This window comes from Tasmannia lanceolata, unplaced genomic scaffold (genome assembly GCF_043159265.1).
Source record: "Tasmannia lanceolata isolate RefF3 unplaced genomic scaffold, GAP_Taslan_0.1 ptg000015l, whole genome shotgun sequence".
NCBI classification, from domain to species: domain Eukaryota; kingdom Viridiplantae; phylum Streptophyta; class Magnoliopsida; order Canellales; family Winteraceae; genus Tasmannia; species Tasmannia lanceolata.
In genome coordinates, this window is record NW_027518692.1 from 47668014 (window position 1) to 47691831 (window position 23818).

A 23818-nucleotide genomic window follows, 5' to 3' on the forward strand; every position below is an offset into this window, starting at 1 on the left:
CGAGACGCGAGTCACATGAAAACTCGTCAATAAAGAAGCGTGTTGGAGGGAGAAGGGGGAAAAACCCTAGAGCTATGGCTGGACATCGAGCGCGACGGACTGGAAGGCCACAAACCCTTCTACCTCTTCGCACCAGACATCTCTTCCACACCCTCTCCTGCTGGTACAGTCTTTATCTCTCTCTCCATGAAAAACAACTCTTTCTGTTTTATTTTTCTCATTGTAAAAAAGATATTTTCCAGGTTCGATCATGCCTTTTTTAGGTAAAAGTTATTTCCTAGAAAGTTTTACCTGAAAATTTTGTCCACCAAAGAGGGAGAGATTGAGGCGAGGGATATGTGGGTGGGTGGTTTATTTTACCCACCAAATCACGTTGAGCGAGACCCCCGATTGATCTTCGGAGTCATAAATAACACACTTGCTTTGATATTATTAGTTAGTTTTTGTTCCTCAAGAGATTGTTGAAGTCATAAGTGGGTGTTCTATATAGTTTCATTTCATTGCTTTTCATGGCATCCTCTCTTTTACAAAGGTTCCCTTTTAAACTTGTATCAACTATTGGTGTACTGTTTAGAATGGATGAAATGGAAGAGTGCTCAAGGCTCTGCTCATCTTTTCATGCTGTTTCTTTATCTTCATGGAAATCAATTTTTGTTGGGTTATCAATGATGGTTTAAAATTTCGGCACATGTTTTGGCTTAATTATGTCGGGTTCGGCCAGAACCGAATTGAAATCCACATTGAATTGGAAATTTAGGGCCCGTTTGGATACTTCATGCATTCGTATTTTGATTTGGATTTGAGTATTGGGTACAAAATACATCAATCATCTTCATGATCATGTTTTGAGAGAGAGAGAGAGAGAGAGAGAGAGAGAGAGAGAGAGAGAGAGAGAGAGAGAGAGAGAGAGAGAGAGAGAGAGAGAGAGAGAGATGGAGGGATGTCCTGCTGCTGCCGAAGCAACGTTGAGGAGCAGCGACGGTGAAGGAAGTTGCCACAAATATTGATTTCCAAATAATGTCTTGCAGAACATATTTGAAAATTGGAATTTTTTGCACCGTTGTAGCTGATTTGGAAATCTGAGGATCTGATCCAGTTCAAAATATCAACTAAATCCTATCCAAACGTGGCCTTACATAATTTTGCCGAAATTACATTTTCACGAGGGGTACAACCTATTTACAAGATTTCTACCAAAATTTAAGAGATTTCCACCTAAATTTAAGGGAAACTGAAATATTTTCTCTGTATTGTACAAGATTTCAACTGAAATTTCCAATGAAACCGAAATATTTCTATTTCGATGATGGCCGAAGCCAAAACCGAAATTTAAAACCTTGGCGAGTAGGAATAGACATACTCTATCAAGTGTTGTGTTGGCCAACTTAGATTGCATCGGTATGACTTGTTGGACAAATAAAGTATAGCACACATAATTGCTGCTAAAAGTGGTCTATGATTTATGCCGTGAGTACAAAACTCTTTTCATGGTGATGTTATGAGTAGGCTCTGATTCATTTGAATGGTTGCAAACAAATGGTGTAGGAATTTGCGTGTTTTAATCAAGGTTTAAAATTTCGGTTTCGGTACACCTCGAAATTTTGGTCGAAATTTGGTACAAAAAAAAATTAATTTATTCACTATTAAATTTCGGCCAAAATTTCGGTGAAATATTAAATTAATATTAAAAAAAACAGATTTTTTGTGTCAAATGACTCAAATTTCGGAAAAACCGAAATTTCGACCGAAATTCCGAAATTTCGGCCGAAATGAATGACCATTTCGGTTTTGTGTAGTTTCCTTGTCTGTTTTGGATTTCGGTCGAAATTTAAAACCATGGTTTTAATTATATTTGTTTTACTAGGTAACTAAATGATGCAACCCAGAATGAAATCTATTTCAAGAATTGATGGTTAGCTCTTGAGTATTGACATAACACTAACAAAAATTCAGCAACTTTAAGATCACAGGTAAACTTGAAGGTGAGATCGCTCCTGATTTTGATCTGAAGCTGGCTAGTGCCAGCCGACCAAAAGAAAGAAAAGAATATTTCTTTCCAAAACTCACGAGCCTGTAATTTGATTTTACCTATCAATCTCCAGTAATAACTGCGACTTTTAGGGCTTCAATGCCCCTTTTATAGGCTCCTATGAGTCTTCGTCTACATTTCCAAGAGTGCAAGATTCTGGACCTTATAAACATAAGGAAAATAAACGACTTGGTAAAACATAGAGGAAATGCTAAATAAGAGTCCTAGACACAATGGCCTTTCTAAACAAGGCCTTGACTGACTCTTAAATTCAGTTTTCTTCCCAACATAATCTGGACCGGATTCACAAACAGAACCTGTCTTCATCTTCCTTTTATTTGTTTTGATAATCTTAGGTTGCTCCATGCATGGAAATTGTCAACCCACCTGACAAACAGCAGGGACATGCTCGCGAAAGGCAGGATCTCGAGATCGTACTGCATCATTTAGCTAGAATTCTATTTTTTCATGGCTTTAAGTGATCAATTGTTTTAACATAAGTCAGTGAAATTTTGGTTATGCAAATCACTGTTTTAGGTGCAGGGTTTTATTTCCTGACAATATTCTCTTTCAATTTTCAGGTATTGTGATTTTAAGATCTCTGCCTTCAATGATCTTCTGTTTTCTATAGGACGTAAACATGCAAGGTATCTTACATCTTTATGAATATAATTATTCTTGTACTTCTGGAACTCTTGTCAGTCTCCGGTGCAAGGTTACCGAAAACACCCCCCGTAGGCGGAAAGTGCGCTTACGGGGGAATCACGTTTTGAAAGCGGGAAACACGACACTTTCCAAAGCAGGGGAAGCACGTTTCTGATTTGTTGGAAGCGTGCTTCCCAATTTTGGAGAGCCCTCGCTTCCTGTACTAGCAACTATGCTCTGGTGTGCCTAGGCTAGTGAATACAGAAGGGCATGCGCTGGCTAACTGTATAAGTTGGAACGCTATCAAACTTTTACCTGCATTGATGGAGCTTTAGCAATCTACTTTCATCATATTCTTCATCTTATGTAGTTTCATTTTTTGGATTGACAAGGCACGGTCTTATTAATATTACTGAAAATTGGAGAATCTTTTATTGCTTACAGATTTTTACGACTTTGGTTTGCACTGGGGGTTGGATTCAGCTTTATGGCATTAATTGGAGCTACTCTGGTAACAATATATATTCTTTCTCATTTTTATATGCATTTGGATGAAAACATATTCTTCTTTCCCCTTCATTTCTAGAAACAGTAGCAAAATTTTTTGTTCCTTATAAAAATCACTGTTCCTTTTAAGTATCCTATAAGTTATGTTGAGGAAGATATCAATGTCATTCTATTCATTTCCGGGGCTTCCTGGTGGCATTATCTTGCAGCTATTTTACAGTAGACAGGGAATTGAATTTGAATCTCAGAGAGCACAGATTGATGGTTTTTTATGCATGCTATTACACACATTTCACTCAAATAATTCAATAAACAGTTTTTTCCCCTTGCCTTTTTACTTTTGCTGTGGAGTGTTCTTGAGTTGCTTCTTTCATGAATAGTCTACTTCCTGGTTATAATTGACCTTTGCTGCCCGTTCTGTATCGATGTTTTGTCCTGGGTGAGCCTCTTTTGCTGCTTTGCTTTTACCTATCTTAATGTAACCCATTTTATTCTCTAATGATTTTTTCCTACAAGCGTTGTTTTAGTTGGTAAACTGAACTGAGCATGTTTCTGGCTATGTCATAGATATGTCCGATATTTTCAAAATATCGCATTTTTATCTCGATATTTTGATAAAACGACAAAATCCCGAAATAATCCTGAGATTTAAAAAATGTAGCGATTTCATTTTTATCATAAAATATCGCGATAATATCACTATATTATCATGATATTTTTACTATGTTTTTATTTTATGTTTTTTCTTAAGTTTTATATATTTATATATATTTTAAATAAGGGAAAGGTGAGCGTACTCGGTCGAGTTAAAAACAGTGGGGTCCCACATTTTTTGGGTGATCCAAACCATTCATTTGAAAGGCCCTTACTTAAATAGGGTGTTCACAAAAAATCAGCCCCATAGGATCATCCTAACCCATCCAAATGTGGAGGGGAAAATGGGGAAAAATGGACAAACACAGTTTGTCCACAAATCTGCCCATTTTTCCCTCCACTGTTGGATGGGTTAGGATGATCCTATGAGGCTAATTTCTTGTGGACATCCTATCTAGGTAAGGGCCTTTCAAATGAATGGTTTGGATCACCCAAAAAATGTGGGCCCCCATTGTTTTTAACCCGACCGAGTAGATAAGCTTATCTACTCGACCGAGTACGCTCAACTTTCCCTTTAAATAATTTTATTTTTACTGTTTTTTCTCGATATAAACCCGAAAAAATAAAAAAATTAATATGTCCCAGGATTTTCCCTTTCCAAGAAATTCCCAAGATTGATATTTGTGACTTATGTTTCTGGTACTTAATCTGTTGGTTGGTTGTTCTTATGGTTGTCAGATATTGCTCTGGGAAGCGGCTGGAGCTTTACGTCTGTACAATGGGACTATTGTGAATTGGAATTTTCCAACGGGCATGTTGTTTGGTCTCTTTCCTATGGTTGGTGTCGCTAATCTTTGTGATTTTACCGCATTTGGATTATGCTGATCTTTGGTGCATTCTCATGTATTTAGTATTTTCCATGTAGGTTCCTCCTGGTTTGAGGATATCAATCATAGATATTGGATACATGATCATCTCAACCTTGGTATCTATAGCTATTCATGAATTTGGGCATGCTGTTGCTGCTGCAAGGTCGGTTTCCTAGTTCCTGCTATTTTCAGTCGCAACCAATGTTTAAAACTTCGGTTTCAGTTTCGGACATAGCCGAAATCTCGGCCGAAATTCTGTAAAAAATAAATTTCATTATTGTGCCAAAATTACCAAAATTGTGGAAAAAAGTAAATTTCAGAAAAAAGTTAAAAATTATATTTTCCCGAAATTTCGGCCAAAATTTTGGATTTTGACTGAAATTTCGGATTTATGTGATTTCGGTGTCGGTCCCAACCGATATGTCGGCCAAAATTTAAAACCATGGTCCCAACTCCCAACAATAATCTGCTGTTGCACTTGCACATCCCACTGCCTTGACAGAAGAAGAAAAAAATATCTTACTTCTGGTCTGTGGTAGTTTGAAATTAACCAATTTGTTGGTCGGATTGAAGTTTGACCGTTGGTCATTCGCTATTCTAGTATACGTGTTCTGATTCCCCTGTTGTGTGGGTATTATCTTATTTGAGATAAGCACAGGCATTTCTTCTATGCTTATATTACTTCATGCTTTCTTTATAGTCAGGCTACTACAGTAAAAAACAGATACTTACGGTAGCATAATATATGCGTTTACAAAAGGATTTTTGGATACGTCATAAAAACTTTCTCATGATTTTGTCATATCGTCCAATACAATTCAGACATTACATTCATCTGGGGATTTATTTTTTGAAAGCATTGGAACTAAAAATCAAGAAATGGAAGATGTCCTCCGATGAGGCAAATAAATATAGAAATGAAGAAATCCTTCACAAAATTGAAGAAATAAATAGAGAGGAGCAGGAAACATATTTCAGGGAAGAAGAAAAGGAGAGAATCAACTTAATGGGGGGATATGAAGAGATTCTTATGAGTGAAGAAATTAGCAAACGACAAAAATCAAGGGCTATATGACTTAAAGAAGGGGACAAGGGCTCAAAGTTTTTTCATTGGATGGCTAACGCTAGAAGAATATTAGAAAAATAAATGCCATTAACCGCTTAGTAGAAAAGGGGGTATTGGTGGAAGATATGATCACTATAGTAGTATAATCCACATGCATTCAGACCCTTGTATCTTTTGCTTATGAAGTGCTGATAGTTGGAAGTTGGAACAGTCCATTGAATGACCCGTATAGGCTATGCTAACCAATTTATGCTACATATGTAGAAAATGGGATGTTTTACCTCTTGCTTTTTTTTGAATGATTGTTTTACCTCTTACTTTGTCTGTTTAACAAAAGGAAGAGTTTTGAGAGATGACTGCATACGGAGGAACATTTAACAGAGCTCTTACAATTAAGGGCAAACCCACTTTCTGTTCCAAAAAACTGTGACTTTTCTTTCATAAAACACAGAAATCATCTCTAAAGGCCAAAAAAAGTTACTAACTCTAAAAATTAATTTAAATTAAAAAAAAAACACAAAAAATTAAGTTGGGACATCTCGCAGATTGTTTCTTGATTTTATTAGGTTTTTAATTAGTGATTTTTTCTATTGTCTTTCATGCTGTTTTGTTTGTGTATGTGATATTGAGTAACGTGAATGAGGATTGACTGATGCTGAGAAACAATAGACCTCTCACCAAGAAAAAGAAAAACATGCTGGGCACCAAATCCATTCATCAAACATCTAGATACAAAAACAAATAACAATTTAATATATTATTTGTGAAATGATGATGGGTTTTGGGTTGCATATCTCTGCCTAAATAGTGTGTCATTAGATTGCTGAAAATGAGGAGCTGGTAAATTGCTTTAGAGAGCATGGGTTGGTTTGGTTGAATACTTGGAATGATATTTGTAACTCAGGCACTAGATGGGCATAGAGAGAGAGAGAGAGAGAGAGAGAGAGAGAGAGAGAGAGACCGCCTAACCAGTTGAACCAGATGTCCTTTATTCTCCTCGTTTACGGAGCTTTCCTCAACAGCTACTTAGGTCAAGCCAATCACAAGTCACCAAGTAGCAAGCCTTCCAACTGAGAACATGCTTTTATTATCTGGGAGCTGAAATAATCTTTCTAACATTTGGGAATGGGCATGTACTCCATTTCTCAAAACCCTATGCATGCCCCTGACACACACCATTAGCTCAATTTGACAATTTACAAGCGGATGCCACATGCCAGATCATAATTTTTTATGTGCTTGGAAACAACTAGAATTAGTTAGGCATTTTCTTAGAGAGCATGCTCTATATGCACATCAACAACTTAACAGCCCTGCTATCTAGCAGCTCAAGAAGGGAATTTACATTCAGCAACCTGTATTGAAATGTAATTATATGGTTATATGGTCTTATCAATAAACTATAACCAAATTTGCTCAGAGAGATTTAACATGCTTTGCCCTCAGCAACCTTGTGTTGATCAATGCCACACCGATGCCTTTTCATCCGGGCCTCAACGTATTTTTGTACAATGTTTTAATTAAAGAGAAAAAAGCTGCGACCGAGATGGTCGGTGCAATAAAATAAGTAAAAAGCTATGATTTGTGGGCACGGACACGAGTGTCGCGTCTCGACACGGACACGGGTTGTCGGACATGGCAAACTCCCAAAATTTAGAAACGGGGACACGGCTAAATAGAAAGTACATATACTCATGATTTGTGGACATGGATTCGTGTGCCGAGTTTCGACCAAGTTTCGACACGGATACGAGGAAACCCCTAAAAAACTAGAAATAGTGTCACTTTCATACACATACATACATATAAAATCGCCAACACTTCTAGCAGTATATCTAAAAGTGTCTAAAGGAGTGTCGACACGTGTGGACATTGGTGTCGTGTCAGACACGACACGTGTGTCGGCAATAAATTCGAAGTGTCGGCCAAATCATAGGTAAAAAGGCAACAATATAGAACCAGTGTTTTAAAACTCGTTGACTCAACTCAGAACTAGCCCGAGTTGACTTCCTTTTACCTTGGCTGCGTTCCGCGTTGCACCCTATCTGCATTCCGTGTTTTGCCCTACGGAGTCAATAAAAACTCTTTTGACTCTCCCGAGTTATGACCTTATCAACCGCGTTCTTCACCGCATCCGCGCCGAGTCAACAAGCTTTTTTCTATCCCGCGTTCTGCGTCACATCTGCAATTTTAAACATTGTACAGAACAACTCAACACATGGAACTCATGGGATAAGCGAGTCTAATAACTCCAATCTAAGCATGTCCACTCTTGAGCGGGTGAGGCAACTCGCCTCACTGTTAGCCGATCTCCTAACATGCTAAAACCGAACTAGAAGCCCCCCACTTATCTTGAATCTCCTCAACAATATCCGCTAACCTCCATGGAAAGGGCGACTTCTATCCATATAATTGATAACATTGAGGGAATCTCCCTCCACAACAAGTCTACCAATGCCCTGAAACATTGCTCTCACTTCCACCTCATTGGAGTCCTTAACCCAGATGGCACCAGCCTCATCTCTAAGGATTCCTCCAACTCCACTTGGGCCAGGATTGCCATTACATGGTCCATCAAAGTGAAGCTTCACCCATCTTGGATCTAGAGGGGTCCATCTAGGAACAATCGTCTCAGCTCTTTCCTTGCTTGTACAAATCTCTCTTTAACACCGCCTTAGGTCTATGCTGGAGGATAATTTGAAACAAGGTAAGATTCTTACCCAAGGAAACTGATAACGGGGCTGGAGGAAAACTTGAAACAAGGTAAGATTGTTACCCAAGAAAAGTGATAACGGGGATGGTTTTCATATAGATAAAAAATGATCCTTTTGCTGCATTTTTAAAAGTCCGCGCAGTCCTCTCCTTCCCAAAACTCCAAATAGTAGCAAGAAGGGCTACTCTCCAAAGGATCCTCCCTTTACTAGGCCAAAGGGCATAGGACCAACTATCTAGAAGATCAATCATGAGTGAGGGAAAAACCAAGCCACCCCAAACCTCCGAAGAATACTTCTCCACAGCTCCTTCGCGATCCTGCAATGAATAACGATACGGTCTACTGACTCACCTGTCTCCACGCATAATATACAGTGATAAACGATGAAAAAAATGTTTCCCTTTGTTTTGTTTAATATATCAAATGCTGTGTTATCTTTATTAATTTGTGTGACTGAAAGGAAGAGATTTGTCAAGAAAGGAAGAAAGGATGTAACCATCTATGTAGGGTCCAATTTCAGGTTGTGTATCTGATCTTCTAAAACGATATCCAGTATTAGTTAGCGGGAATGTGGGATTTCATTATGTTACCTAATTTAACTTGTAACTTAATGTCGCATTATTTCTCTTAATGCTTTTAATCCTCTATACGTGAAAACTAAACTTCCCTAATTATTTATTCTGTTAATTGTTATGCTTTTTTGTTAGAACGCCAAGAAAGTTGTCCCACTTTCTAGGTTGGAATGATATTGAAAAAAGTCTTCTCAAAAGGGAGGCTTATTCTATTTCATATTTTATTGCTCAAAACTGCACATGTAAACCTTTTATTGGTGTAATAATTATGAAATGTTGGAACTCAGAGTGACTATTTTCCTGATCTTAGTTGCGGAGTGTGATGTTTTCGTAAGTCGTAACTGATATGAGCACGCATTTAAATTTTGGTTTTGGCTTCAGTCCCTACAGAAACCCTTTTTTTTATTTTTTATTATAATTTCGGTCATTTCAGCCGAAATTTTAATTTTTACAATTTCGGTCAAAATGACTAAATTTCGGCCGAAATTCAAACCGAAATCCGAAATTAAATGATTTCGCAACCGAAGTTTAGGATTTCGGCCGAAGCCTTTGGCCAAAATTTAAAACAATGGGTACGAGTATCATCACCAAATGATAGTGAAAAACAAACTGCAGTATATTCAAATTTTGATTTTGAGCAGTTCAAAGTTGGATTCTCATTGCTGGTACTGTAGGCACCGCGGCAACAAAAAACAGTGAGGGGATACACATTGAATATATTGCCATATTTCTAGCAATCCTGTTTCCGGGGGCTTTGGTTGCATTCAACTATGAACTACTGCAAAGTTTACCCCAATTTACTGTCCTTCGCATATATTGTGCCGGCATTTGGCACAACGCAGTGGTGAGTTATACCTCCTTTTTGTTCAATACAAGATTCCATAAGATGCGCAAGCTGTATTAAAATACTAAAAATAGTTTCTTTCGCAAGCCTTAGTCAGAAATTGTATATGTTTATTATCAGATTCTGTTGTGAACTATTTTTACTTTCAGTTCATACAGACTCCTTTTGATATCTGGACATTTGTGTTGCAATCCCTAGCAAGTTGAAGGGAAAGTTCTATAAGACAGCTGTGAGGCCAGCCATGCTATACGGCTCAGAATGTTGGGCCACCAAGAAGCAGCATGTGCATATGATGAGTGTAGCGGAGATGCGAATGCTTAGATGGATGTGCGGCCACACAAGATTAGATAGAATTAAAAATGAAGACATTCGTAAAAAGGTGGGGTGGCACCAATTGAGGAGAAGATGAGAGAGCACCGCTTAAGATGGTTTGGACATCCAACGTAGGCCTTTGGATGCTCCAGTGAGAAACTCGTGCCAAGTTGATGGAGTAAAAAGAGGTAGGGGCAGACCGAAAACAACTTGGGTAGAAACAGTGAGGAAAGACTTGATAGCTAGGAACATAACAGAGAACATAACCTTGGATAGGATAGAATGGAAGAAAATGATCCACGTAGACGAACCCAACTAGAGCTAGGATTAGAGTCGGGTAGATTCCTTTCACCTTCTTCATGAAATTTTTCTAAATGATTCATTTAGCCGACCCCAACTAGTTTGGGAAAAAGGCTTTGTTGAGTTGAGTTGAGAATCTCTGAATTTTTGTGAACTATTTTTACTTTCAGTTCAACTAGTTTGGGACAAAGGCTTAGTTGAGTTGAGTTGAGTTGAATCTCTGAATTTAGCTTGCTATGGCCATTATAATGTCCGGTTTTAGTGTTACTGATACATACCAAATTTACTGAATTAAAAATCTTGTTATACATATCTATGTATTGCCAAGATGATCATTGTTTGGGTCATGTGTTGATTGATCTGACATGTTCACATTGTTGGTCCCACCTTGAATTGACCTTGCCCAAATGGCATTCTGACTGCACAGTCATAATTGTTCAACTAGGATCTTATGAATGTTCCGTGGTCGACATTCAATGGCCACACGGCCCACACTAGTTGGATGGTCTAGGTTGATGATGAGACTGCCAAGATGGTGTTGGACCACTCCTCGTATTTTAAGTAATAGAATTACATATTTTGATTTGCGCTTGCGTACTAACGTGTAAATACCCTCAAGGTTGATGATGAGGATATGCATGATAAAATGTGAAAGAATTCAAAAAATACGTTCTTCCATTTTGTAGTATAAATGTGAGAAAAGTAAAATATTTTTAGCTATTTTTTTCTTTTTTCTCGGGAGTTTTATACAATTATTTTTCCAACTTTTACATATGTTTCTTTTTTTGAATGGTGTTTTTCATTGTTACTACACAAATTTATTTTAATGGTTGTAATGCCAAATTTTAAGAGCTAATATAAAAATAAAAAAGTTGCTTTGTGCTATAACTGGCCTATTCTGTTATGGCCATTATAACACCTTTTGAAAAACTAGAGAAGGAACCTGTCCATGTTGACTAACCATTTTGGCAAAACGTGCTTACATGGCTCATGTGTTTAATGCTGGATGTTTCTGGATTGGGAACTGATTAGTTACTATATCTCTTTAGTGCTGTGCAGTGTGTGGATTAGCACTGTTCCTCCTGCCTTTAATCTTGTATCCTCTTTATGTGCACAGTGAAAACCCCATGGTACTTCCTTATAGACTTGAGTAATCTTGTAGATTTATTTGTATACATTTAAAAATTTCAGTTTCGGTGGAAATTTCAGTGTAAATCTTATAATATCGGCCAGGATTTTTAAATTTCAGTTTTGGTTTTAAATTCGGTCCCGGCCGAAATCTGAAATTCGGCTGAAATTTAAAACCACGCATTTAAGTAAATGTTGTAGATTTATTCATGTTCGATTCCTCATTCTGACTCGAAAGGATTTATCCTCTCACTTTCTTCATTCTATTGCTATGCTTGGACAGGTTTTGAGTGTGGCTCCAACATCAACCTTGTCTGGGTATTTGTCACACGGGGATATAATTTTGTCATTGGATGGCTCACCAATCCATGATCCTCAAGAATGGACCAGAAAGATGGTTCTGATGGATGGCCATACACTAAAAGAATCTGGTAACCCTAAAGATTCACAAGGTCTTTCGGCAGTCAGTGGTGAAAAGGGGTATTGTATCCCTAGTTCCTGGGTAGAAGAGAGCATGAAGGTTCAACCAGTACTTGAACCATTTGCCTGTCCAGATGAGCTGACGGCTTTCAAAAGCGGCCCCTGCTTTAAGTCGAGTTCTTTAGAGAACAATAGCAACAATTTTAGTCAACAGAACATAACAAGCAGCACACACTGCTTGCACGCAAAGGATGTTGTCAAGCTTCAAAAATGCGGCAGTGGATGGCAAACAACTAGAACCAACCACAGCAGCTGCCCATGTTCACAGGTAGAGATTTCATTCTTTAAATTGATGCAATACCAAGTGGACCATTCTATTTTCTTGTTCTTCATTTTTTTGAATGGCACCAAGGGGAACATTCATAACACTAGGGCTGCAAATGAACCGAGCCGGTTCGCGAACATGTTTGGGTTCGGCTCGTTAAAAGCTCGGCTCGGGCTCGTTCGTTTACTAAACGAGCAGAACCCGAGCCCAAAAATTAGGCTCGCCAAAATAAACGAGCCGAACTTGAGCTTTGTATAGTTCGGCTCGGAAAAGCTCGTGAGCCTTTTAGGCTCGGTTCATAAACGACCTGAGCCGAGCCGAGCTTTAAAGCTTGGATTATGTTTGTTTTTTATATATAAAATAAAAGAATGTGGGTTGTTTATTACAAATGAAGGTTTGGCCGAGTGATTAAGTCACTGGATTTAGAGGGGGCTTGGGTTCAAATCCCACATATGTATGTTTTTATCATTCTTGAGCCGAGCCAAGCCGAGCTTAAGCTTGGTTCATTCCACTTAATGAGCCGAGCCGAGCTTTCTCGGATATTTCACGAGCCGAGCCGAGCTTTTTCGAAAACTAAACGAGCCGAGCCCGAACACCCCAAAGCTCGGCTCGGCTCGGCTCATTTGCAGCCCTGCATAACACCATCTATCAGTGTATATGCTGGGCTTCTAAAGTAAAATTGCTTTGTGGAATTTAAAAAATGTTTGGGAATCTATGATTTAGCCGATACTTTGAGTTTATTGCTGACACGTGTCCTGCTGTGTTTGACACGACACGCGTGTCCACCCTTGTCAACACTCCTTTGGACACTTCTGAATGTATTGGTAGAAGTGTTAGACTCTATGTGGGCATGTGGACATGTTTTTGTACCGTGTCAAGTGTGGCATATTGTTTTATTATTGAATATTGTGTTTACCTCTTTTATTATTAATTCTTTTATTATAAACTCTTCTATTGGTTCTTCTTTAACTAATATTTGATGTTATATCCCCTCCTCTGAACAAACTCTTGTCCCAATACTATATTCATTGTATTATATTGGTTGCCCTTTCTAGCTGCATATTGGAGACGTAAGAGAACTATATTAAATTAATGAATACGTTATTATTTGATTATCTCATGTTTGTTTTAGTCTTTCAGATTATAGTTGATTAATTCTAAGATTTATTAGTTTGTTAAATGAATACCATTTTTATATTGTTACAAATTATGATAGTAAACAATAATTATATATGTAAGTACATGTCACCATTTCTAGATTTTTAGATGTTGCCAAGTTTGACAATTCGTATCCATGTTGAAACGGACACACTAATCCGTATCCACAAATCATGATTATATATACTTCTATTTTAGCCATGTCCCCGTTTCTAAATTTTGGGGGTTTGCTGTGTCTGACACTCCGTGTCTGTCTTGGCACGTGACAGTCATGTCCGTGTCCACAAATCATAGCTGGGAATAAATAAGAACTTCCATAAAACTGTTGGAGTGTGGTGTCCCATGAAAAGCAAGGGCAGTTATTGAAGAGTGATATATTCAATGGTTCAGGTACCCGTAGTTCTGATGGTGCTTATGCTGTTTCAAAACTATGCCACATTTTTCAGAAAGAAGAACCAAACCGATATTTTTTCTACACAAGCGCGATAGTTTTCAGAAAGAAGAATCAAACTTATCATTGTTTTACGAAAGCATCATATTCTTCAGAGCATTTTGCCTTTTGTTTTTTAATGGTAGCATTTTTGCCTTTTTGCTAGTTCCTTGAACAAATTCTTGTTTAGGCAGTTTGGGGAAATCCCCATCAGAGGCATATTGAAACATTTAAGAATCTCCCAAACTAATGTATTTATCACTTAAGAAAGTTCAGAGAAGTGTTTGTTTATTATTTTCTAGTTTTGATCTGGTGGAACTTGAAGCTGTTTCAATCTACTATGTAAGCTAAGTAACTTTTTATCAACCTGGACAGGACGAATTCTGCTTAGCTCCTGTTCAGATGCCGGGTTTGACATGGGTCGAGATTGCATACTCAAGACCTTATTCTTCCGAGTGCTTGCAGCTTGGACAAAATTCGTTGGACGATTTCGAGAACCCTAATTCTGGATTGACCAAATGTGGAGGGACTTTTGTTTTTGTAGGAGATGTGCTATCTGTGGTGCATTCTATTCAATTAACCTCATATCGGCCTCGTTGGGCATTCAGTTTTGGTCCATTGTTTCCAAATATGTTGGAGAAGATTTTAGCTTACATATCCCACGTGTCTGCAACTCTGGCTCTTCTCAACAGCCTTCCGGTATGTTCAATCACATTATTTTTTGTTGAAGAGTTAACAACTAATTAGCATTACTCATATGTTACATGAAAACACAGTTATGAGATATCAATACAAGCTGTGTTGTTTGTCAATTGAGTCGAAGTTTGAACTGCCTTGCGAAGTTGCTATTACTCCCAGCGAGTGCTTTTTCCTATCTTTTTCGTAGATGAAATTAGATGATCTGAAATTGCGTGGCATCATTGGTTCGGACACGAGTACATGGCTTGATTTGGAAAATATTATTCCATTTGAGAAATGGTAACTGCCCTCCTTTGATAATGGCACTCCCTAGTCTTTCAAAACTTGGACTGGATGAGAACTCTGCCAAGGTAAACAGGAGTCGACTAGGGCTGAGTCAATGACTGGCATCTTCAAATTTTCATTATGTTAGGTGAGTCAAAGGGGTTTTGATTGACTTAGTACGGCAAAACTTGGACTCAGACGAGGACTTGACCAAGGTAAAGTCTTAATTCAATCTACTAGGCTTAGGGCCCGTAAGGGAGAAGAAGAGAAGAAGCAAGAGACGGGAGAGGAGTTTGAGAGAATTGGGAAAGCCATGTAGGTTAGAGTAATCCCATGAAAACAAAAAGCCTTCAATTAATAATGGGCTCACTTATTTAGTAAAGTCCGCAATAGGGCCCATGACAACCGGTAAACGAAGAGTCGAATCAGATTATTCGATGATTGAATCTGGAAGTTTTTAAACAGGGATACTTCTTTATCGTCACGTTTTTTATTCCACATTAGTTCTTTTTTCTGGGCTGTTGTAACAGCTAACTAGAGAATTGTAAAATGAAGAAATGACTTCCATTATTTAAGGAAGTGCAGGTGTCATTTTCAAATGAATCAGCTGACTTATCTAGCTTGCCAATTTAAATACTTAAATTGCACATATTTTTGTGTGGTTTGATTGGCATGTACACTCCAGCCCAAACAAATCAATACAACTCCTTTGGTTCAGTTCAACTGTCTGAGCTTTTATCTTGAATTTTTATCAGGTATTTTTTCTGGATGGTGAATCCATTTTGGAGACGAGTCTCTGCCACATCCCTGGGCTGAGTCCTAGGAGGAGGAGCCAGGTCTTGAGATTGTGCCTATTGAGTGGATCCTTTCTATCCTTCCTCGCCTTTTCGAGGATCCTCCTCTCCTTGATTGTAAATGGTTAGTTTCCCTGTGTTGGTCATTCTGTTCCATAAACATAATTAATTTTATCAGTATTTTATTTTTCATAGTGTCATCTTTGTCATCATTGGTGTTGTATCATCATAGTTAGACCATGATCCACAATAATTTTTTATTGGATTTTTTCCATGAGATATTGCTCTTTTAATGACAGTAGCAAACCCAGTTGGGGAAGCGGTAAAAAAATGAAGAAAACAAAGTCAGTCAGTTTAAATACCAAGTTGTTATTCAATTTTAAGGGGAAGTCATAAGATACTCGTGTTAAAGGCATGCTGTTATCATTGGAGTATGATGTCACGGGCCTAGTAATTCCCCTAGCTAAAACCGTGTGGCACTTGCACTTCGCACCCTATGCAACACTTAGACCTAGATAACACTGAGAGTTCATAAAGATAACTCGTGTTACTTTAAGAATGCTTCAAATTTCTGAGGTTCTCCTACACATGATGAGCGGGAACATTCTAGAACCCTTCCTATATAGTTCTCATTTTAGAATGTTCTAAAAAAAATTATTCTAAATATGTTCTTTACGAACATCTGATCCTCTTTTGAAAATTTACTTGTCTCCACTTCTAGAATCCTCTACCCTTTTACAAGTTACAAATGGCTTATTTTCCGCCCTCGGTTCCAAGCCGTATACAAAAAAGTTCAGATAATGAAACATCAGCACAATTTAAGCCCTGTTCGTTTTGGATTTTGCAGATCAATTTTGACTTCAAAAAAGTATTATTGGACTCAAAATTGTGTTTATTTTGGAGTCAAATAATCAATTTTGGACTCAAAATCGAGAGGCCCTATTGGTTTTAGATTATGGCAATTCAAATAAATATATTTAGGCTACTGATATTGGTGCTATCATGTTTTAATAAATGCACAAACTCAGCCTGTCTTATCTATTTTAATTGGCTTTTGACAGCTTTTTGATTGTAGTTCGGACCTGTGGCTTACCAACGCATCATCACTCTTACAAAGTAACAACCTGGAATGATGAGCATTTACACTGTGTTTTTGCGCAGTTCCTCAAGTAAAAATCCTAGTGGAAGAAAGTAAATTTATTCTTTGGAACCATTCATCTGGTGGGTCTTACAAATAACAGTTCATGGACCCAAATGTTTTTGCACAGAATATTCCTAACAGGTTTTCATTTGTCATATTTTTGCACTGTTCTGTCCATTTTTTGCAATATCTATGATGAGGGTCAACATACGGTATTATGTAGGGCATGCTAAATTATGAGAAAGACTCCACAGAAAGCCTCCTTTTACGGTCAATGGTAAAAGGCACTTTTTTGGGTCTTACAAGGGGGTATAGGAGGTATGTATGTGATATCGAGACCATTGATCATGTATTGTTTCTGTCCCATTCCGATCGGAAATCCCATGGGACTGTTAATCTTTTCTTGGTGGAACCCTAGATGAGGATTGAATGAGGCTTGCTGGATCAAGGGCCTGGATCATCTGAAAAAGCTGATCTCGTCGCCATTTGGCCAGCCTTATGGTTACCGTTCGGATCAACAGATCTGATCACACAAATGAGGCAGTAAGTGGGGCTCAATAAATGTCTTTTAATGGAGCGTAAATGTGACTTTTTTTTTTTTTATCATTTTCCTTTGGTTGCACAAAAATCAGGATGGCTTAGGGGTTTTGTTTGGCATTTGGGTGCAACATCAGAATAATCCCTTCTTTGTTTACCGAGGGGGAATTTTGCTTGGATTTCTTGGGAATGATCTCTCTCTATCTCTCTCTATTGTTAATGACTCTCCCTGCCACTACTCTACAAGGTTGACAACTAAACACTACTTATCACTATTCTACAGGTAAGTTCACGGTAAGTCCAATGCTTTCCTCCTCTCCGTTGACTATTTTCACCACTACTCTATACGTGGTAAATACATGCAACCAAACATAGGACTTGCAATATCATGTATCTACCGTGTATAAAGTAGTGGTTTAAGTAGTCAACTGAGAGGAGACGAGCATTGGATTTAGTTAGCACTCAGCTCATAGAATAGTTGTAAGTAGTGATTAATTGTTAACCTCTTAGAGTAGTGGCTAATATATCATTTCCCTTTCTTTTTGAAAAGAACAAAAGAGTAGTGTGAATGAGTATTCTATTATGAAAGTTAGAGGTAAAAGAGTATTGTTTAGGGGACTGCCCACGTAAAAAAAGGGGCGAACATATAATTTCCCTTTTTCGATAAACTATCGGCAACTAGGCTCTTTTCCCTATAACTTTAAGCCTTTAATATGTGCATTATTCAACTCACTTTCTTATACCACTCTTTTTTTTTGCTTCCATAAATAAATCAAAGACAATCTGCCAAACCACCCAATAAATGATAAAGAGGCGTTGCAGATGATTGCATCTTTGCCTAATTTTTGTTAGGCCCCACAGGTTGTTCTGTGTCTATTGCACATATGATAGAAGATTGTGAAATGCTACCTACTTTAGTACAGATTTGCCACGTGTACGGTCTAGATTGCGCCAAGAAAAGGAGTGTTCTTCTTTTTTGTTTTTTTAGCAAACGGGAGGAATTTTTTTTGGCCATCGATATATTTCCAAACCTTTGCAAGGAAACAATAATTTCCATTGTCGGCAGGTGACCTCTGCATCCTACATTTATGCTTAGGGTGATGATAAATTCGCACCCCCTTTAGGATGATTCACACCCCAGTAGTGTGAATTGACGCCGAAAAAGAGTTAAAGTCTGACTCTTTTTTATGCTTTTTGACGTCGATTCACTTTAAAGGGGGTGCGAATTTATCATCTCCCTTATGAATATTTATGTTTTGAAAGAAGAGAAAATTTGTCAAAAACGTAGCCGACAAGGACTTTTTGAACTGCATGGATTATTACCACGTGTATGGTGATAAAAGTGGGTCAGTTTCCGGTGTGAGATCGGACTCTTTGGAGCTATCAACAGCTTTGATTTATTAGGTTAGTGCGATCAAGACCGTTGATTGATTCCCTGTTGAAGGTTCATGTGCGTGTTGACGCCATATGGTGACTAAGACCTTTACAGTATCATTCTCAGTTTTTATAACCTATACACGAAATCTCAAACTAAAAAATAATAGGAAAAATTACATTTACACCCACTCTAGTTTCGACACATTCAACTCTAACATGACTTTCAAAATGTAACAAGTACACCCCCTGAGGTTTCAAAACGTGACAAGTATACCCCTCCGTGAACGATCCGTCATTTTAACCTGACGGAAAGACTGAAACTAACCATGATTAATATTTTGAGGACAGAAAAACCCTTTCTTTTGCAGAGGGATTAGGGTTACATCATTTACCACCTCCACCACAGACAATGAAACCCCACCCCATGACTACATCAAACCCACATTTCAAGAAAAAACATTGAAAAAAAAAAAGCCCTAAAATATTAGGGTTTATATGCAAATCATGATAATGGTGTGAATGAAGACAAATAAAACTCCTAAATCAAGGGTTTATGTTGATAAATAAACAAGGATTTGAATCAAATCCTAATTTTCAGTTTTCAAGTCTGAAAACCCTAGTTTTCAGTGGGAGAGACGAGGGCATTTTGGTCATTTCCGCATCGCCGTCTACTCCGTCATGTTAAAAAAAACTTCAGGTGGTGTACTTGTCACGTTTTGATGTTTTGATTAGAGTTGAATGTGTCATAAACTAGAGGGGTGTATATATTTATTTTTTCCAAAATAATAATTTTGAAGGTAGTAATCAATAGAACAATTTGTCTTCTTGCCATTTTCTAAACTAAATTACACCTACCGAAAGATTCTCAGCTTGGAAGAGGTGACCAAAGCCCAGTTGTTCCGCTTATATCAGCTCGATCTCTACCGTCCGATCTTAACCTTATTTTTCCAGCTGTCGTGATAATTAATCATTTCTATTTTCTAATTACCATTAGATCTTAATCTAACGGTGAATCAGACTCTTACGTCATTCCTTTTTTTCTCGTTCTATGTTCATTATAAAAAAGGAAATAGTGGGTGTGTATGATGAAGACTTGAAGAACCACTCATTTTTCTGCACCGAATTTAGCGCAACAACAGTTCCAGAAAGTCTTCCAGTGAGATCTTTTTTCAACTCTTCTTTGTCCTTTGCCCTAAACCCCATTTTTATACCTCCAAATTACTTAGAAAGCTCCATTCAGTTTCTCTAATGGCGGCCAAGCACAAAATCTCCGTCAAAGAAAAAGAAACCCATTTCACCCTCCTCTCATTCCCTTTAAAATACCCTTTATATATCATTTTCTTCTTCTTCCTTTGGTTCTTTCTCCTCTTTTACTGGTTTCCAAACACAGGTAGCGTAAAACTTTTCGTCCCATCGGACGGTGGAGAATCAACCAACATCCGCCGGAAATGCAACGGAACGGGGTTGTTTTTTATGTACGAATTGCCGGAAAAGTTCAACTCCGGCCTTCTTCGGGAGTGCAAAAATCTGAGCATGTACACTGACATGTGCCCGCACGTAGCAAATCGTGGACTGGGGCAGCCACTTGGCAAGGCGAGTTGGTACGCGACTCACCAATTCATCGCCGAGATGATTTTCCACGCACGTGCGGAGCAGCACGAGTGCCGCACGTGGGACCCATCCGACGCGACATTGTTCTACGTGCCATTTTATGGTGGGCTCCACGTATCGAGCAAGTTCGGAGAACCTGATTGGTCAGTGCGTGACAGGCTGGCGATTGAGCTGGAGGATTATCTGAGTCAGCAGCCAGCGTGGCAGAGACACCAGGGTGGGGACCACTTTTTAGCCTTAGGGAGGACAGCGTGGGACTTTATGAGGTCCCAGAGTGGGGCCGACTTTGGGGCGAATATTCTTTTAAAGCTGCCACGTGTTATGAACATGTCAGTGTTGACGGTGGAGAGGCATCCTTGGGAGGGGCCAAATCAGCTTGGAATCCCATACGCTTCTTATTTCCATCCGTCCACGTCGGATGAGATGCTGACGTGGCAGGACACGATGAGGCGTTCTGACCGGCCCCACCTGTTTACATTTGTGGGGGCCACAAGGACTGGGGTAGAGAAGGCTGCAGCGAGGGACGAGATTCTCAGGCAGTGTGCCGAGTCAACTCGGTGCCACCCGCTCAAGTGTGCGCGTGGGGCCAGCGAGTGCCATGACCCGAACCGGGTTCTTAGTGTGATGAGTCAGTCCGTTTTTTGTATGCAACCCCCGGGTGACTCGTTCACTCGCCGATCCGTGTTTGACTCGGTTCTCGCTGGCTGTATCCCTGTGTTTTTTTCGCCCCACACGGCGTATACTCAGTACAAATGGTATTTGCCATCCGATCCGAGTGAGTACTCGGTGTATATACCGGAGGAGAAGGTGAGTCGGATTGAGGAGCAGCTTGTGAAGATTCCGAGTTACAAGGTGGAGAGAATGCGGAACACAGTCATTAATCTGATTCCGGGGCTAACATATTCGCACCCAAATGCGACCGGAATGGGATTCCGAGATGCCGTGGACATTGCGCTTGAGCAGCTGTCCAAGCACATGCGAGAAAGATTTCAGCTCGTGTGAAACTCGTGTGCAACACTTGGGGTCAATGGATCTTGAAGTGTTTTGTTGTCTTTTGGGGGATTGTGGGGGTGACCCCACCATTGTATTATTGTAATTTTGGCATTCCAATTTCCAAGGTGGAGCCTGAATATTGTGATTTTATAAATGTAAGTGATATATTCGCTCCTTTTCCTTGCTTGGGCCACCCCCTGTAGTGTATTTATGACTGCTCTTTAAACTGTAAATGGCTAAATGCGATGGCCCACGTGAGAGGCTGTTGAGTCATAAAGGATTTAAGTGGCGATAGCTCGAGGGCTCCATTTTCTAGTTGGGAGAGTAAATGCAATGTAACGTACATTTCCTCCTAGGGCATGGTTCCTGCTGATTGCTAATAAAGCTGTGTGTCTGGTAAGGGTTCCTCCGTAAGCTAACTACCTACGTTGTAGGAACATGCCTGCTTTCTCAATTCCTCTTCGTGTGTTCCATTAAGCAACCAATAAGGTTAGGCTTAGGGTTAGTTTCCCTATTTGCACTAAGAATTGTTAGTTTAAGACTAGTGATGAAATTTTCCTCAGTTAGCCCAAACCCACTTTTGATTAAAACGTCTGAGACCCCTAATTGACTAGGTTACGCCACCACCCTATACTGGAAATACGTGAATGCGCATGTAGATCAGTGTATGTGGTACCACAGAAGTAAAATATCAAGGGTACTTGAACTAGGAGCTTTTGGCTTATATTTGAATATTTGTTCCAGCAGCAGCACCTTAAAAAGTGCGCTGCTTTTGGATAAAATATCAAGGGCGGTACTGCCTACACTGATCTACATGTGCATTCACATATAAAATCTCCGGGCCAGGGGTGAGAATATTCAATGAATTCATTTTATGACTTTCTCATTTTTAATATTCGCAACAGGAACCAAAACTAAAAGTCTTGTTAGTTTTGGATTTTGAGAATTGATTTTTTGTCCAATAAACAGAGCTACTTTTCAAAAGCTGAGATAGCATTACCTCAACCTTAGGGTGTGTTTGGCGTACCGTTTGAAATAGCGTTTAAAACTCCGTTTTGCAAAACGGTGTTTTGGTTCAAAACGGTATTTTGCCAAACGGCATGTTCATGTTTGGTTGGCCAGATCAAAACAGCGTTTTAAACGGCAAACGGAGGTATTGTGTGTTTAGTTGCAAATGCCCCGAAACGGAGTTTTAGTGGTAAAATGACCAAAAAGGGCATTGTTTGGTTGGCTTCAATGTAACTCAACTACTCTCTCATTAGGCCCAATATTAAAAGGTCATTAGGATCTCATTCAAACACTATTAAAATTTAACATCATTGCCAAAAAAAAATGGCTATACCTTTGGGGTTCTTCTCCTTCCTCTTCTCAACGGCCGGATTTGACGGACGAGTGGAGGCGCTGAGGCAATGAGGCGTGAGAGGGTTTGTAACTTTGCAAAGTAGATGAAGAAAGTAAGAAACTAGGGTTTCTTTTAATTCTTTTGTCTTTAAAAAATCAAAATTAAGAGATCATATAATGATATCAGCAGCCCCTTGTTTTGAATTAAATATTAACAATTTAACAAATTTGTGTCCTTAAGAATGATATTAACACCCCCACTTTTTTTATATTTGACGTAACGCATAAAATCGCACGCATATACGTAAAAAAGGGTTTTGGTGAGGGCAAACATGTAAAAATCCGTAGCCCAAAAACTCCGTTCAAAACGGTGTTTCAAACGGCGTTTCAAACGGTGGCTGCGCACCCAAACACTCCCAAACGGCCGTTTGGCCCCAAAACGGTGTTTCAAACGCCAAACGGTGTTTTAAACGGTACGCCAAACACACACTTAGTCCAATCCAACTGGAGCCTCAGGTCGAGAATGGTGAAACCCTAAACCAACTTACCTCTAAATCTCTCAACCCTAATCCAACCCATCTAAGCTAATTTTTCCAAATCAGCTCGGGTTGAGTCAAGTTGGGTTCGGGTTAACTTAAAAAAAAAAAAAAATCCTAAGAAATCACGGAGGTTGGGTTTGGGTTGGGCGGGGCCTCGACCCAAACGCAACCCGAAGAAATACCAACCCAACATGAGCCACAATCGGGTTGCAATGAACCCGACCCAAGTTGCACCTGCAAGTCTAGATCGATAATAATACATTGCGGTTGGAATAGTTCCTTTTTAATTAGCAGAAGCTTCAATATTATTTGATGATTTTCAACCCCTGGCTTTTTTCCTCTAGTAAAGGGTATTGTGGTCATTTGAGGAGCCAATGCGAAAGCGGTTATCGCTAGAACATTGAGTTTTGTGAGGCTGGATTGGTTTAAAAGAACGGCCTCGTAGGGAGCGGAGCGGAGCGGAGAGAATGATATGAAAACGTCTAGAACCTCCTCTTCCTTCGCCTACATTTCCGTGTCGTGTCCCTCGAAATCTGCGACTGTCGGTATTGGCATGCGGATTTCCGTCTCTCTGTCTCTCCCTCCTCAAGCTACTACATGTCTACGTATA

The 23818-nt window shown here is 39.1% G+C and overlaps 2 protein-coding genes across 5 annotated transcripts; both read left to right on the forward strand.

Annotated features, from left to right (window-relative positions):
• On the forward strand, window positions 1-17020 carry LOC143891637 (Peptidase M50 family protein). Of its 4 annotated transcripts, none has more exons than XM_077396176.1 (11): window positions 1-163; window positions 2611-2676; window positions 3119-3185; window positions 4514-4614; window positions 4706-4807; window positions 9692-9839; window positions 11501-11581; window positions 11863-12327; window positions 14288-14611; window positions 15631-15793; window positions 16745-17016. In XM_077396176.1, the coding sequence occupies exons 1-11, from the start codon at window positions 75-77 to the stop codon at window positions 16840-16842; spliced, it is 1704 nt and encodes a 567-aa protein (XP_077252291.1). In that variant the 5' UTR covers window positions 1-74; the 3' UTR covers window positions 16843-17016. The 4 variants fall into 4 exon arrangements, with proteins under 4 accessions (XP_077252291.1, XP_077252290.1, XP_077252292.1 ...); XM_077396175.1 differs by having other exon boundaries at window positions 4514-4612; window positions 4701-4807; XM_077396178.1 differs by having other exon boundaries at window positions 2-163; window positions 4514-4612; window positions 4701-4807; window positions 16731-17016.
• Window positions 17021-19798: 2778 nt separating this feature from the next.
• Window positions 19799-21502, forward strand: LOC143845737 (Exostosin family protein). The gene has a single exon (XM_077354147.1). It carries the CDS (start codon window positions 19973-19975, stop codon window positions 21335-21337), a length of 1365 nt encoding a protein of 454 aa, XP_077210262.1. The 5' UTR covers window positions 19799-19972; the 3' UTR covers window positions 21338-21502.
• The last annotated feature ends 2316 nt before the right edge of the window (window positions 21503-23818 follow it).